The sequence below is a fragment of the Pseudophryne corroboree genome, chromosome 10 (assembly GCF_028390025.1).
Source record: "Pseudophryne corroboree isolate aPseCor3 chromosome 10, aPseCor3.hap2, whole genome shotgun sequence".
NCBI lineage: Eukaryota > Metazoa > Chordata > Amphibia > Anura > Myobatrachidae > Pseudophryne > Pseudophryne corroboree.
In genome coordinates, this window is record NC_086453.1 from 376336299 (window position 1) to 376351895 (window position 15597).

The following is a 15597-nucleotide window of genomic DNA, read 5'->3' on the forward strand; positions in this document are numbered from 1 at the left end:
AGAGAGAGCATAGCAATACAATATTGCAGTAGAAAAATGGGATGAGGATATATTGAGGAACAGTCGGCATATTGCTCTATTCTCGTGGTCTTAGCATGGCTCAGGAGGTGGGGAGTTTGTGACATGCTCAGGAATTTCTCTGGCATCCAATCTAAGGGAGACGGGATAACCAGCTATTCTATGAGGCTCCGATCCAGGATCAGGCACACATGCAAACTTATACTTTTGTGGACCGTCTGCCCCCTGTGCCCCATAATGCTAAGCACATAAGTTTCTTTTTATTTTTGCCGAAGGAGTGGACACCATTTCAATTTAATGGCTTAAGTCATTTTTGTGTGTCAGGAAGATATGGGGAACTCCACCGATAGGATGTTCCTGTGGAGGCTTCAGAGGTTAAGGCAGTCTGGATGGTGTAGACACCCCGGCTCCAAGCCTGCTAAAAAAAAAGAAAAAAAAAAAAGCATGACGGGGCTTCTGCCCACTTGGACCTGTCTGTGGTGGGGGGCTAGTTTGTTGTGCTTCAATGTTCAGCTGGCTACTTAAACAGATCGGTGGGTGAGAGGCATCATCGAATGCTGCTTACAAGGGAAAAGTTCAGCCATCTCACCCTTCAGAAGTCATTGTCACCCATGCTACTTCTGGGGTTGATTTGTTCCTATTCCGACAGATTTAGGCTGATTTTGGATGTTATACTCTCGCTGTTCTTGGTTCCAAAGCCAAACTTGGTTTTCTACTCATCTTGAACCTCAAGACTCAACGTACTGTACATCTTTGGGTTGGCGGTTCTTTGTCTCCATTAACCTTTTATACCCACTCGCTTATCGGCAATGAATATAGACGTCCCAGAATACGATGACTTTACAATTTAGCTGCAAGGTTAATTTATGCCTGTGGTTGCATAAGAGAAGCTGTTTTGTCTGCACAAAACACCCAAAAATCAAATGGGGTACCTTTCGCTTGTTCTACCCAATGGGTGCTGGTTTGAGCAAACTCACAATTGAAAACTGAATATCATTTATTATTTTTGTAATTTTATATTCTACTTAATATAGAAATTCAGAGTGTTCTCATTTACATTTAAAAGCCACATATTTAAAATCCGTAAATACTATGCACATGAACCCAAGGAGGTGGATCATAAAAAATAGTTATCATACATGCAGGGTATAAAAAAAATAAAATAAAAAAATGTATCCAATAAAAAATCGAATTGAGAACCATGTAAAAAGTGCACCAACTGTTCCAGCCTGTAGTATATCCGAGTTCCGGGAAGAATATGTTCTCTAGCATCCACTAGGGGACACTGGAGGCGGAATACACTGGGGATAGACAGGCTGGCTATCAGGAGCTGGCACTTTAATTTATTGGAAGAGTATGCAGACTCCTCTCCCTTTATCCCCCACAAGCCCCAGGTTTTTTTTAATGTGCCGTAGGAGCCGGACACACTTCTAGTATTCCAGCACTATACACAGAAGAAGATGAGAGACTCTGGGGAGGCTGGAAACCTGACAGCCGGTGGACGCGTCAGGAGAGGTCTGCCAGCACTTCAAGAAAAGTGCTCGCCATCCTCCTATCCACAGCCACACGCCTAGAGTCTCCCACTCAGGTAAGAGTGCGGCTTCTCCGCTGCACCCCTCTACAGCGCTGCTTTACCAGCCTGCCTGCCGGGTGGGGTTGGGGGTGGACTGCTCCGACAGAGCCGCGGGAAGCAGCAGACGAACACCGCAACTACATAGCCGCGGGAGCAGTAGATTCTGGCAGCGTTTCCTCATGGCGCAGAGGGGTAAAACTATAGCGCTGGTTGGCTACAGCCTGGTGTAGCTTTGTGAGTGTGTACCCAGCCACGTTTTAATAGCGCTGAGCGGGTACACGGCGGCGGGAAAGGAAGGGGGCGGAGTTTCTTGCTAAAGCTCACACAAGCACGCTGTTATATCCCTTAGTTTCCTTTTACAGTGAGACAACTGCAGATCTTGAACAAAGCCTTCATCTCACTGGAGGCTGAAGGTGCAGGGGACAGATGAGATAATTGTTCCCTTTAGGGAACAATACAGCGTTTGGCAACTTAGAGAGAGCGCTTCTGAGCTCAGTCTGCTCGCTCCTCCTTCTCTATCTAACTCCGTAACTCTTTATTGTGTGTTGTCAGTTTGTGTACTGTCCTTGTGCCTGAACCACAATGTCGAGGAGGAATACAGTGCCAAAGGCTTCTCAGAAGTTCTTTACATGCACCAAGTGCAACAAGAATTTGCAGCAGGCCTCTGACTGTTAAACTGTTTGTTCTGTATGGTACGCAGGACAAGGTAGTCCAGGCGACTCCTTCTTTGGAGGGTTCAGACCCCCCCTTGGGCCTCTACTTTAGCACAGGTTATGTCGGATCTCCGATCCGAACTGGTAGCCTCTCGTAGGGATAGAGTCAGCAAGGTCTGGTGATCCCTCTTTGCCTCCTTCTCTTTCTGCAGAGCTGGCGTGGGCAATGGGTCTGGTCAGATCCGTTTAAGGCTTAGTTAAACAGATGGATTCATCCGCCAGTCAGACCCCAATACTGGAACGTCCTAGAAAGAAGAGGACCATTCCGGCAATTCTTCAGTCATCTGACGAAGAGCGACGGGGGAGAGAAGGGGAGGAAGAAGAAGGTGAATTCGATGATGTATCCGATACGGAGGATACCATGTCACGAGAGAACGTCCAAGGAATAGAATCCCTTATAAAGGCTGTTCGTCAAGTGTTGAACATCACGGACACCGCTCCTCCAAAATCCCCGGATTCTTCCCTATTTGGAAATAAACACAAATCCTCCTTAACTTTTCCTTTCTCACCAACACTGGAGGAACCTTTATCCGAGGCCTGGAAACACCCGGATAAGAGGTTCCAGGTACCAAAATGGTACCTTAGCTCGTATCCCTTTCCGCCTACTAAAACGGAAAAGTGGAAACAACCTTCTCCAGTGGACTCGTCACTTTCACAGTTGTCAAAGAAGACTGCTTTACCGGTTTCCGGGAGCAACAGCCTTGAAAGAACCTTCGGACCATAAGATGGAGAAGACACTGAAATCTATCTATACGGCCGCTGGTGCCTTACTTCGACCAGCATTAGTAGGGTCGTGGGTAAACAAGGCTTTATAACATTGGGCTGCCCAATTGATTTCTAATTTGGAAGCTGGGGTTTCAGTTGATGAATTGATTGTTCTGGCGGATCATATTAAAGAATCTGCAGCTTACTTGGGAGAAGCTTCAAAAGATATTGGTCAGGTGGGGGCACAGGTTTCGGGAACCGCTGTAGCGGCTCGCCGGGCCCTGTGGTTACGTTCTGGGCAGGCTGACGCAGAATCAAAAAGAATGGTAGAAGCCTTACCGTTTACCGGGAAGCTGCTTTTTGGAGACGAGCTGGACAAGCTAGTCTCGCAAGCCACCAACAAACTACCTCTCGTCGCCAAGAGCCCAAGCCTACTGATAAAACAGTGGCATGACTAGCTCCCTTCCCACCTGGGTTTTCCCATGGTGGGTGCACGTCTCCGAAGTTTTCAGAAGGCGTGGAGGCACAATTCCACGGACGCGTGGGTGCGTGCACTTGTGTCCAGGGGTTACAAAATCGATTTCAAAGTTTCACCTCCACCACGGTTCTTTACCACTGGTCTACCAGATTCAGAGGACAAGAGTATAACTCTTCAAGAAGCGATTGTCTCTATTGGACTCCGCAGTCCTGATGCCGGTCCCAGGCCCTCAACAGACGAAGGGTTACTACTCAAACCTGTTTGTAGTTCCGAAGCCGGACGGCTCTGTGAGACCCATCCTGAACTTGAAGTTGTTGAACCAGTTTCTCACATATTACCAATTCAAGATGTAGTCGATTGGCTCAGTGATAGCGGGCCTGGAGCCAGACAAGTTCATGTTATCACTGGACATAAAGGATGCATACCTGCACGTCCACATTTGGGAGCCGCATCAGGAATTCTTGAGATTCACAATTCTACAAGACCATTATCAGTTCAGAGCGCTTCCTTTTGGCCTATCTTCAGCTCCCAGAATGTTCACCAAGATCATGGCAGTAATGGTAACACACCTTCGCTCTCTGGGGTGACTATAGTACCGTACCTGGACGACCTTTTGCTCAAAGCGTCATCAGCAGAGAAACTTCGGGAACATGCTCTGATCACTCACGATGTTCTCTTGCGACACGGTTGGATCCACAATTTCAGAAAATCCAATCTCTTGCCATCCCAGCGCATCCACTTTCTGGGACTGATCATGGATACCAGACTCCAGAGAATATACCTGCAGGAGGACAAGGCTCAGTGTATCCGGCTGATGAATCAGAAGGTCCTCAGGCCGAAGAAGGTGTCATTACATCTTTGTATTCGTCTCCTAGGGAAGATGGTTGCAGCCTATGAGACTTTAAATTCGGACGATTTCATTCCCATCCCTTTCAATTAGACCACTTGACTCAATGGTTGGGGGTCACATCTACATCTGCAGGGAACGGTGCAGCTATCACCGCGCACACGAGTATCTCTTCTCTGGTGGCTTCATCCGAACAACCTCATGGCGGGGAAGAGATTCGGAATATGGGATTGGATTTTGGTTACTACCGACGCCAGTATCACTTCCAAGGAAAATGGTCGGAACAAGAACAGTTACTGCCCATAAATGCCTTGGAACTGAGAGCGATCTTCAATACGCTTTGGGAACCCGTTCATCTGGATCACGAAGTCGCATGGCCATGCGGGAAGTTGCTCGAATTCTGAGGTGGGCCGACCTGCACGAAGTCATATCGCCAGTTTTCATTCCAGGAGTGGACAACTGGGAAGCAGATTATCTCTACCGTCAGGACCTTCACCCGGGAGAGTGGGCTCTCCACCCTCAGGTATTTCAACAGTTGGTTCGGTGATGGGATCTTCCACAGGTAGATCTCATGGCTTCCCGGTTGAATCAACTGCTGCATTACCTGTCCAGGAGCCGAAGCTGTGGACGCTCTCACAGCTCCTTGGCCGTATGATCTCGTTTACATCTTTCTTCCGTTCCCACTTCTACCTCGAGTACTCGGATCAAGAGGGAATCCACCTGGGTCATTCTAGTGTCCCCGAATTGGCCTTTTTTTTTAAAAGCTAGTACGCTGTCTTTATTCTGTGAATTAATCCAATACCTGTGTACAAATGTAGCAATATTTGCATGATGTTGACAAAATTCTTAGTTCAGTGATCAGAATGCAACATTCTAGATTTCTTGACACTTTATAAACCTCCCATCATTGGTATTTTAAGCAGACTGAAGTGTTGCTGTGTTATTTCTTCCTCATATATCTATATGCTCGGGATATTTACTCCAGTACTGCAATGTGAAATATATTCCTGCTTTCCATTACTAGATGGTAATATGTATTGAACGCTGAATAATCACAGCCAATATTTTGGCTGCTATTGTCTCTTGCTGAATTATTCAGACTCTATTAATCAGGAATAATATCAGTATAAGCCTCTATATTCCTAGCACACTTTAATTGAATATAGAAAAGACTAAGTTGCTGTTATATTGTGTTTTTTTAATATACACAAATAGCAATTTTAATGCCTATTCTTGTTTATATATCTGGCTGAAATTGCCCTAGGCCAGCGGTGGCCAACCCGCGGCTCTCGAGCCGCATGCAGCTCTTCCATCCGCCGTATGCGGCTCTTCCATCCGCCGCATGCGGCTCTTTCAGCTCCTGGCCACCGCAGCTCCCGGCCCGAGACACACGCACGCCTCTCCGGCGGCGGTCTCTCTTCATTCGGCGCCGGCCCATGAGCCAATCAGAGCTCATGGATCGGCAGCTAAGGCTCGTGATTGGCTGCCGGACTGTAAGCTTTGATTGGCTCACGGACCGGCGCCTAATTCAGGAGAGACCGCCGCCGCCGGAGAATGAGCAGCAGCAGCGCGGTGAGCAGAGGGGAGGGGGGAGCACTATGGGGACGTGTATCTGCACTGGGGGCACAGGCACTGTAGGGGCATAGCTGGCATTGGGGGCATAGCAGACACTGTGGGGACATGTGTATCTGCACTGGGGGCCTAGCAGGCACTGGAGGCATAGCAGGCACTGGAGGCATAGCTGGCACTGGGGGCATAGCAGACACTGTGGGGACATGTGTATCTGCACTGGGGGCATAGCAGGCACTGGAGGCATAGCAGGCACTGGAGGCATAGCTGGCACTGGGGGCATAGCAGACACTGTGGGGACATGTGTATCTGCACTGGGGGCATAGCAGGCACTGGAGGCATAGCTGGCACTGAAGGCATAGTTGGCACTGTGGGAGCATGTGTAGCTGGCACTGGGGGCATATCTGGCACTGAGGGGACGTGTTTCTGGTACTGGGGGCATAGCTGGCTGGGGGGACATGTGTTTCTGGCACTGGGGGCATGTGTATCTGGCACTGGAGGCGTATCTGGCACTGGGGGCATAGCTGGCACTGTGGGGAGGCGTATCTGGCACTGGGGCATAGCTGGCACTGTGGCGACATGTGTATCTGCACTGGGGGCATAGCAGGCACTGTGGGGGCATGTGTATCTGCACTGGGGGCATATCTGGCACCGGGGGGACATGTGTTTCTGGCACTGGGGGCATAGCTGGCATTGTGGGGACATGTGTATCTGCACTGGGGGCATATCTAGTACTGGGGGTATATCTGGCACTGTGGGGACATGTGTATCTGGCACTGGGGGCATATCTGGCACTGTGGGGACATGTGTATCTGCACTGGGGGCATATCTGGCACTGTGGGGACATGTGTATCTGCACTGGGGGCATATCTGGCACTGTGGGGACATGTGTATCTGCACTGGGGGCATATCTGGCACTGTGGGGACATGTGTATCTGCACTGGGGGCATATCTGGCACTGTGGGGACTTGTGTATCTGCACTGGGGGAATATCTGGCACTGGGGCATATCTAGCACTGGGGGTATTTCTGGCACTGTGGGGACATGTGTATCTGGCACTGGGGGCATAGCTGGCATTGTGGGGACGTGTGTATCTGCACTGGGGGCATATCTGGCACTGGGGCATATCTAGCACTGGGGGTATATCTGGCACTGTGGGGACATGTGTATCTGGCACTGGGGGCATAGCTGGCATTGTGGGGACGTGTATCTGCACTGGGGGCATATCTAGCACTGGGGGTATATCTGGCACTGTGGGGACATGTGTATCTGCACTGGGGGCATATCTGGCACTGGGGCATATCTAGCACTGGGGGTATATCTGGCACTGTGGGGACATATGTATCTGGCACTGGGGGCATAGCTGGCATTGTGGGGACGTGTATCTGCACTGGGGGCATATCTAGCACTGGGGGTATATCTGGCACTGTGGGGACATGTGTATCTGGCACTGGGGGCATATCTTTTTGTACCCTATTATGCACACACGTGAAACAAAACAGTCTGTGGCCAGATGGGATACGCAGACCATCAGACAACCATATGCTTCAGAATGGCCTTGATTCCAGCTTGCCTGGTGGTCCATTGTTCCAGATCGGGGAGTGCCTTTGAGCAGCGCTCCTCTGATTGGATGCCAGAGAAAGGGGGGAGGATTTTGGTACTCACTGTTACATCCGACTCTCAATACATTTTGGTGGGTCTGCTTTTCCTTTCTCTCTGTCGCACTTGTTTCATTCTGTTTGAGTGTTCTCATCCCCTATGCTTTCTCCCATGGGCTTATTAAAGTCCAAACTGAGGTGCCGAGTACAATGGGATATAGAAGGAGAGAACAGTCCACACTTAAGTTTAAGATTGCAATTGTGTCCTACTCCTGTAACGACACCCTCTATACCTTTGGTTCCAGTGTCCCGCAGATGGATTTAGAGAAACCGATTTAACAGTGAGCACCAAAAGTCCTTTGTGATAAGTAGGAATAGTTTTAGGAGGTCCATTTAAAACAAAAATGATTTAGTAAATTGTTCGTCTTGACCCTTCAGTAACTACTCTTGTCCATATGATGAATGACTTTAGACTTTTTTTTGTTTATTTGTTTCCGACCAGACTCGCAAAACAGCCAATTGGCTGTCACATGAGATGGCTAGAGCTGGACACTGCGTGGCGCTGCTAAGCGGAGAGCTCCCAGTGACGGACCGCGCCGAAATTATTCAGATATTTCGTGATGGCAAGGAGAAAGTCCTCATCACTACAAACGTCTGCGCCCGAGGTAAAACCTACTACTATATGGTCTTCTAGGCAGTAGCAGGTAGTTACTGTAACTCACAGGACACTGCTAATGAAATGGGATGGGGGCGGGGGAGGTGTAAATGAAGTACCTGTCTATAGGACTGTCCAGTTGCAAGTTCCGCAACTTTGAGGATCTCCTCCTTTTCTACTTTTATATTTGTTTTGGTAGTTTATTTTTACAGTATACAGCAAAGCAGAGGATGCTATTAAGAAGATAGTCAGTCATTACTGGTGTAATTACAGCCGATGTGTCAGTGGTGAGAACATTCCTAGATAGAGGTTAGTTAGGGAAGTGTTTGAGGATCCAATCTACCATGACCTGTCTGGCTACTGGGTAGATGTGTCTCCTCAAGGAGCAGACTATAACTGCTCTTTGGTGGTATCGATTGTGGTACTACCAATCCTATGATTCCCCAAGTCCTCAAACAGGTGGAGGGAGTCAGTCATTCTGGATTGGGCGTCATGGATTCGATGTGTTGACGTGGCACATAAAGATGGCGGAATCCCCATTGTGACTCCCACCAGGACAGACAGATGATGTAAGTCGGAGACTTCCATCCAGTCTTGGCTCTATTGGCTTTAACAGCACAGGCTTAGGGGATTTCCGATGGGTTATCCCTACAGCGGTCATAGCTACTTAACTGTTATCTTCCAAACACTATGATAAAGTCTGAAGGATGTACATTCTTGGTGTAAGAAGAAAGTACATACCTCCGTGTTGAAGGTGGCCTCTCTGAAGGGACTGTTTTCTACTCTATATGCCCCCGGTGTATCAGAGAAAACGGTACCGCCTGTGTCCCCAGTGTATCGGAGAAAGCAGTACCGCCTGTGTCCCAGGTGTATCGGAGAAAGCAGTACCGCCTGTGTCCCAGGTGTATCGGAGATAGCAGTACCGCCTGTGTCCCAGGTGTATCGGAGAAAGCAGTACCGCCTGTGTCCCCGGTGTATCGGAGAAAGCAGTACCGCCTGTGTCCCCTGTGTATCGGAGAAAGCAGTACCGCCTGTGTCCCCGGTGTATCGGAGAAAGCAGTACCGCCTGTGTCCCCGGTGTATCGGAGAAAGCAGTACCGCCTGTGTTCCCGGTGTATCGGAGAAAGCAGTACCGCCTGTGTCCCAGGTGTATCGGAGATAGCAGTACCGCCTGTGTCCCAGGTGTATCGGAGATGGCAGTACCGCCTGTGTCCCAGGTGTATCGGAGATAGCAGTACCGCCTGTGTCCCAGGTGTATCGGAGATAGCAGTACCGCCTGTGTCCCAGGTGTATCGGAGAAAGCAGTACCGCCTGTGTCCCCGGTGTATCGGAGAAAGCAGTACCGCCTGTGTCCCAGGTGTATCGGAGATAGCAGTACCGCCTGTGTCCCAGGTGTATCGGAGAAAGCAGTACCGCCTGTGTCCCAGGTGTATCGGAGAAAGCAGTACCGCCTGTGTCCCCGGTGTATCGGAGAAAGCAGTACCGCCTGTGTCCCCGGTGTAGCGGAGGAAACCAGTACCGCCTGTGTCCCCGGTGTAGCGGAGAAAACCAGTACCGCCTGTGTCCCCTGTGTAGCGGAGAAAACTGTACCACCTGTGCCCCCGGTGTATGGGAGAAACCAGTACCGCCTGTGTCCCCGGTGTAGCGGAGAAAACCAGTACCACCTGTGTCCCCTGTGTAGCGGAGAAACCGGTACCGCCTGTGTCCCAGGTGTAGCGGAGAAACCGGTACCGCCTGTGTCCCAGGTGTAGCGGAGAAACCGGTACCGCCTGTGCTCCCGGTGTAGCGGAGAAAACGGTACAGCCTGTGCTCCCGGTGTAGCGGAGAAAACTGTACCACCTGTGCCCCCGGTGTATCAGGGAAAACGGTACCGCCTGTGCCCCCGGTGTATCAGGGAAAACGGTACCACCTGTGCCCCCGATGTAGCGGAGAAAACAGTACCGCCTGTGCCCCCGGTGTAGCGGAGAAAACACCCCCAGCATATGTAACAAGTCCTGAGAGAGACATCCAAGGTAGAAAGCCCATTTGAGGCGGTTGCAGATTTCTTTCCTTCCATACTATAACAGATTTGTAGTGTCTTCTATTGAGCACTGAGCTACATTTCTCCTTTCACAGCAATGACGGACAGGGTTAGCTGTCAGACGCTATATACTGAGACTTCGGGCCTGTGGCGCGTGATGATACAGACGAGTTTTATAATGGAATGTTGGTGTGACTGTACACAAGTCATCATGAGTGTGCATCGCACGTCCCACTTACCGTCCGCACTAACGCCTTCCCCATGCTAGGTGTAAAAATCGCCAAAATAGGCACCCCCTCGGCATGCGCAGGGGGTGCCGCAGCTATGACTACACAGCCACGACGTTCCCACAAGATGTTTCTTTGCACATACGGCTAGTTACGGGGAGGAATGGCCGCCTGCAGCTGACACGTGTTTGTGAAGGTATAACACTGGCAGAGGGCCATTGATTATATCATTTGCTAATGAAATGGCTTGCCGGAAGGCGCTAAATGAGTTTGAAAAGAGGCTCATCGTAGGCTGAGCGATGTCATGTTTCCAGGGCCACGCTGGACTGGTATACAGTAAATTTGGTAACCCGGATGGACTGCCCAGCTCAGAGTTCAGATCTTAACCCCACTGAGAACCTCTGGGACGAATTGAAGCGATGGGTGCGTTCTAGGCTGACTCGATCTTCTCCAGTGTTTGCAGTTGGTCCCTGTACTTAAGGCAAAATGGCAGAACATATCGCCTGCTGTTACCCAGGATCTTGTGGACAGTTTGCCAAGAAGCGTGTCTGCAGTAATCACTGCGCGTGGTGGGCCTACAGAGTACTGACTCCAGTAACATCTCGCTGATCTATTTGTTATTCGTGTCCAATCACTTGGGTCTACATAGTGTACTGGCTAGCTGCAGCCACATACAGCCCTGTGTGTGACTCCGGATGCGGCCGTTTGGGTCAGAATATTATCACATTTATGAGATCCAGTTTCTTCTGTGCACACTTGACGTATTGCAAGAGCTGCGACTTGTACATTTTTGCAGGAGGGCTGAAACATGAAAGGTGGAAACGCAGAATCCTCCCAAATTCATTAAGAAGGAAAAATCTAATGTAAGTTCCAAAATCCTATTTTCTATTTTCATCCGTTGGGGACACTGGACCTTTTATCCTCCCTATTCTGCCTCTAAGGCTGGGCCTGCTGCAGAGTTGCGCTCCACAGCACTTTCCATCCATAGCTAGCGCTTATGGGTGTGCAGACACGGGCAGTTAGCACCTGGTGGCTGCCTAGTAGACTGTGCCTTCACATTGACAGGAACAGGCCTCCCTTCCCGGGTGTAAGCCGGCTGAACCACCAGAGTAATCCATGTAGCGGCCATTGGCTTTAACAATCTGTAAAACAGCCCCCAGCTCATGCCCTTGGTACTCTGAGAATTTTGCCTAATATTGGCAGGCGCAAAAGTCTTGTGCTTGGCTTGAATGGGTGATGGACGTCTCTGCCACACAAGCCCGCCAGTGGTGCTAGTCTGGGCTGAATCTTTGGCTCCATCTAATTCTGAGCTTACACCTCCTGGATGCACATCCCACCAGGGAGTAACTTTCATCTCAGGGCGCTTTATGGGGAGTTTTTAAGGCTCCTTAGTGACTCCTGCAGGTGAGATGGCTTGGGTACAGTCTTGTCATGGTTTCTTCATTCATAGGAAGGAATCTAGCACACTTCTACACATGACCTTAAAGAGTTGGTGTCCTGCAGTGGTTCAGTCCTGTGACCGCTCAAACTCTGAAGGGTGCATTCAGAAGGAAGTAAAGGTGGCTGACCAATCGGACGTCAAGTATTCTTCCAGCTTTGATGGCTTCTTTTAATGTGGGCTGTGTCTAAGGTGACCGCCCGGCAATACGCTGTTTAAAAGGAAGTATCCGTTCATTGCCTTCCCTTTGGAAGACTTACTATACGATGCGTGGGACAAACCGGAATGAAGCGTTGGGTTATTAAAACACTGACATATCACAGTAGATCCAAAACTGCAGGGGGATCTACGTGTGAAACCTCTGACGTGTTTTGGGAAAACTGTGTTCTTTTTCCCGGAATTGTACTGAAAGTTGGCAATTAGTTTAGGTGCAGCATTGACGATGTAACTACAGAATTATTGGGCGTGTTGCGTCTGCTACAACAAGAAAGTAAGTCAGAAAACAGTCCAGTAACTTTTTCTTTCTACTCTCTTCCATAGGAATTGATGTGGAACAAGTGTCCATTGTAGTCAACTTTGACCTTCCTTTGACTATGGAAGGCTACGTAGATTACGAGACTTACCTGCATCGAATTGGCCGCACCGGCAGATTTGGCAAAAAGGGCGTGGCCATCAATCTGGTGGAGAAATGCTGCTTATATATGCTGCGGGACATTGAGGAGCATTTTGGTGAGTACAGTGTGGTGATATATTCATCCTTTTTGTTTTGTCGCCTTTTCTGAGGAGGTTGCGCTCCTGTCCTGAGCGCACAGATCAGAAATCTCTCGTTACAAGGGTGTTACTGGCTGATTTCAGGGGGATGTTCCCTTGCTCAGTGCTGCTTGCCCACAGTTAATTTAGGCTATAACCTTCTCTAGGGGAGGATTCAATTGTTTGCGCGGTAAGTAATGGGCGTCCGGCGGTGCAATTCAATTTGTAGCCAGATCCGTCGCATTTTCCGTGTCTGCTCAGAACTTTTAGACTGGTTTAGCTGCTTTACCCTGTGCATTGTGGGTACGACAAATAGTGGGCACCCAAAAACAATTCAATAACTGTGCCAGGCACCCATTACTTACTGACATGTAAAATAAACTATTGAATCCCCCCCTTCACTGTCGTGCAGATTTATATCAGCCTGGTGACGGGACAGACCCCTGACAAATATTACCTGGCTGCCTGTGCGGGGATCACGCTCGCCATTCTCTACAGTAGTACATCGGTGCAGGGACTGGGAATCGCTGTAATTATCTGCCAAATTTGCTCTGACCAAAGTATTGTGGTGATTGGCTGAAATAGATTTCTTACCGGCTGCTACTCACGGGAGAGACTATACAGGTGTCATGTCTCCCTGTAATTTTGATTGTGTCCCCCCGCTCCTACACACCCTCTCCTTCCCCCTACACGCTTGTCCGCCCTTCATCCTTAATAAAAAGTTACCAAAAATACCCCAAAACAGAAGATATGAATATGCGTCATGGTAATTGATGGATACAATTACCACAATGACTGTACTGACACACTGGCAACACGTACTGCCAACTAGTATGTTAAGCCATGTTGTGTCACGCTAACATCGCGACTGTACAGCAAAGTCATGTAACGCTTTTCTTTTCAGACACAAAGATCCAGAAACTGAACACACGAGACATGGACGAGATAGAGCAGCTGTGTTACAAAGTATCTGTATAATTCCTGCAATATACTCAGCTGTGCTTTATGTGTTGTAAGTTGCAGCACTTATGTTTCAGCACTATGGGGGCTGCCACACCTGTGTATGTAATATGTAGTTACCAGGTATCCCCAATGTGTCCTGTGTGTGTAATATGTAGTTAGCAGGGATCTCCAATGTGTCCTGTGTGTGTAATATGTAGTTACCAGGGATCTCCAATGTGTCCTGTGTGTGTAATATGTAGTTACCAGGGATCTCCAATGTGTCCTGTGTGTGTAATATGTAGTTACCAGGGATCTCCAATGTGTCCTGTGTGTGTAATATGTAGTTACCAGGGATCTCCAATGTGTCCTGTGTGTGTAATATGTAGTTACCAGGGATCTCCAATGTGTCCTGTGTGTGTAATATGTAGTTACCAGGGATCTCCAATGTGTCCTGTGTGTGTAATATGTAGTTAGCAGGGATCTCCAATGTGTCCTGTGTGTGTAATATGTAGTTAGCAGGGATCTCCAATGTGTCCTGTGTGTGTAATATGTAGTTACCAGGGATCCCCAATGTGTCCTGTGTGTGTAATATGTAGTTAGCAGGGATCTCCAATGTGTCCTGTGTGTGTAATATGTAGTTACCAGGCACACGCTGCTCACAGAATGTTTTGTTGCACTTAAAAGGTTTCTGTTCTCACAAAGGATATTTTATTTTTATGTTTTCATTTTCGACACACCTCACAGATGTCACCCTAATCTATTTTGTCACACCAGCCTGTAACCCAAGCATATGTACCGTCACTCCAGCCTATATGGTCGTCACCCCCCCCCCCCCCCCCATAACTGCAGCCCACCATCACCCCAGTTTATATTGTCACCCCAGTTTTTAAGTGCAGCGTATGTTGTTCCCACCTCTTGTAAGCCAATCCTATATGGTCACCCCACCTTATATTGTCACCCCAGTTTATATTACCGCCACCGATAACACCATCTTATATTGTCACCCCAGTTTATATTACCGCCACCGATAACACCATCTTATATTGTCACCCAATCTTATAACCCCATCCTAAATGTGTGTCCATTTACAGCTAGTCTCCCGGATCGTTGAATAGCCCTTCTACACACGCCATGCCGTGGTGTGACTCTAGCGCCAAGCGTCTTTTCATACAACTTTTTCCATTAAAATGCATCTTGTTTACAAACTGATGCTTATAGGACGCACAAGCATGCTGATTACAATGATATGCGTCATGCCTATATTCTGTGTGCAACCGCAGCTGTATCTGCATACGGAATGCTATGTTACAGTGATTTCCGGGTCTCCATGTGCAGATACAGCCGCGCTCACACACAGAATACAGGCATGACGCATATCATTGTAATCGTCAGAGTCTGCTTGTGCGTCCTAGTCACATAGCGATGCAAATAAGACACATCTGTATATTGTCACCTCGTCTTATAACCCCAGCCTATGTTGTCACCCCACGTTAGAACTCCAGCCTATATGGTCCTCTAAGTATATAACCCCCACCCCTTCCTCTGTCGCCCCAACAACCTATATGGTCGCCCCAGCCTGTGTTTTGTATTAATTACAGCTGCACCCCCAGTTAGATGGGAGAATCCCTGTCCACTTGCAGCTCTGCATTAGTCCGTGGCGCCAGCTTCTGCCCAGGGCTGCAGATGAACCGCTATGCTCTGGGGAAGCCGGCTGTGTGGAGTTGCCCATCACTCAGATATTTGGGTAGAGGGGCCAGAAGTAGGAACGTTTATTTCCCGTCTCTAAGAGATTGCAGAAGTAATTGCTTTATTCCGATTTTTAGACAGTATCTTCTCATTTCACTTTTTTGAAAATAGTGACACGCGTCTGCGCCCAGCTGTGGTGTCATCATGTGTCAGATTTTACCTGTGTTCTGTTACATCTTGTTGTGTTTTGTACTCCACGTGTAGTGTAATCATTTATTCACGATTTGAAGTGAAGTTTCATTTTTTTTTCTTACTGATATGGTGTTCCTATATTGTGCTGTATACTGTATGCCTTGTCAGTAAAATCGGTGTGTTCCA

At 48.7% G+C, this 15597-nt stretch overlaps 1 protein-coding gene across 1 annotated transcript in view; it reads left to right on the forward strand.

The window, feature by feature from the left end:
• Window positions 1-15597, forward strand: part of LOC134966780 (ATP-dependent RNA helicase DDX25-like) — a 103186-nt gene extending 87589 nt beyond the window's left edge. The window contains exons 10-12 of the mRNA XM_063943788.1: window positions 8004-8166; window positions 12382-12570; window positions 13496-15597. Of these exons, the coding sequence (XP_063799858.1) occupies window positions 8004-8166; window positions 12382-12570; window positions 13496-13569 (426 nt within the window). The 3' untranslated portion in view covers window positions 13570-15597. The remainder of the gene's footprint in view (window positions 1-8003; window positions 8167-12381; window positions 12571-13495) is intronic.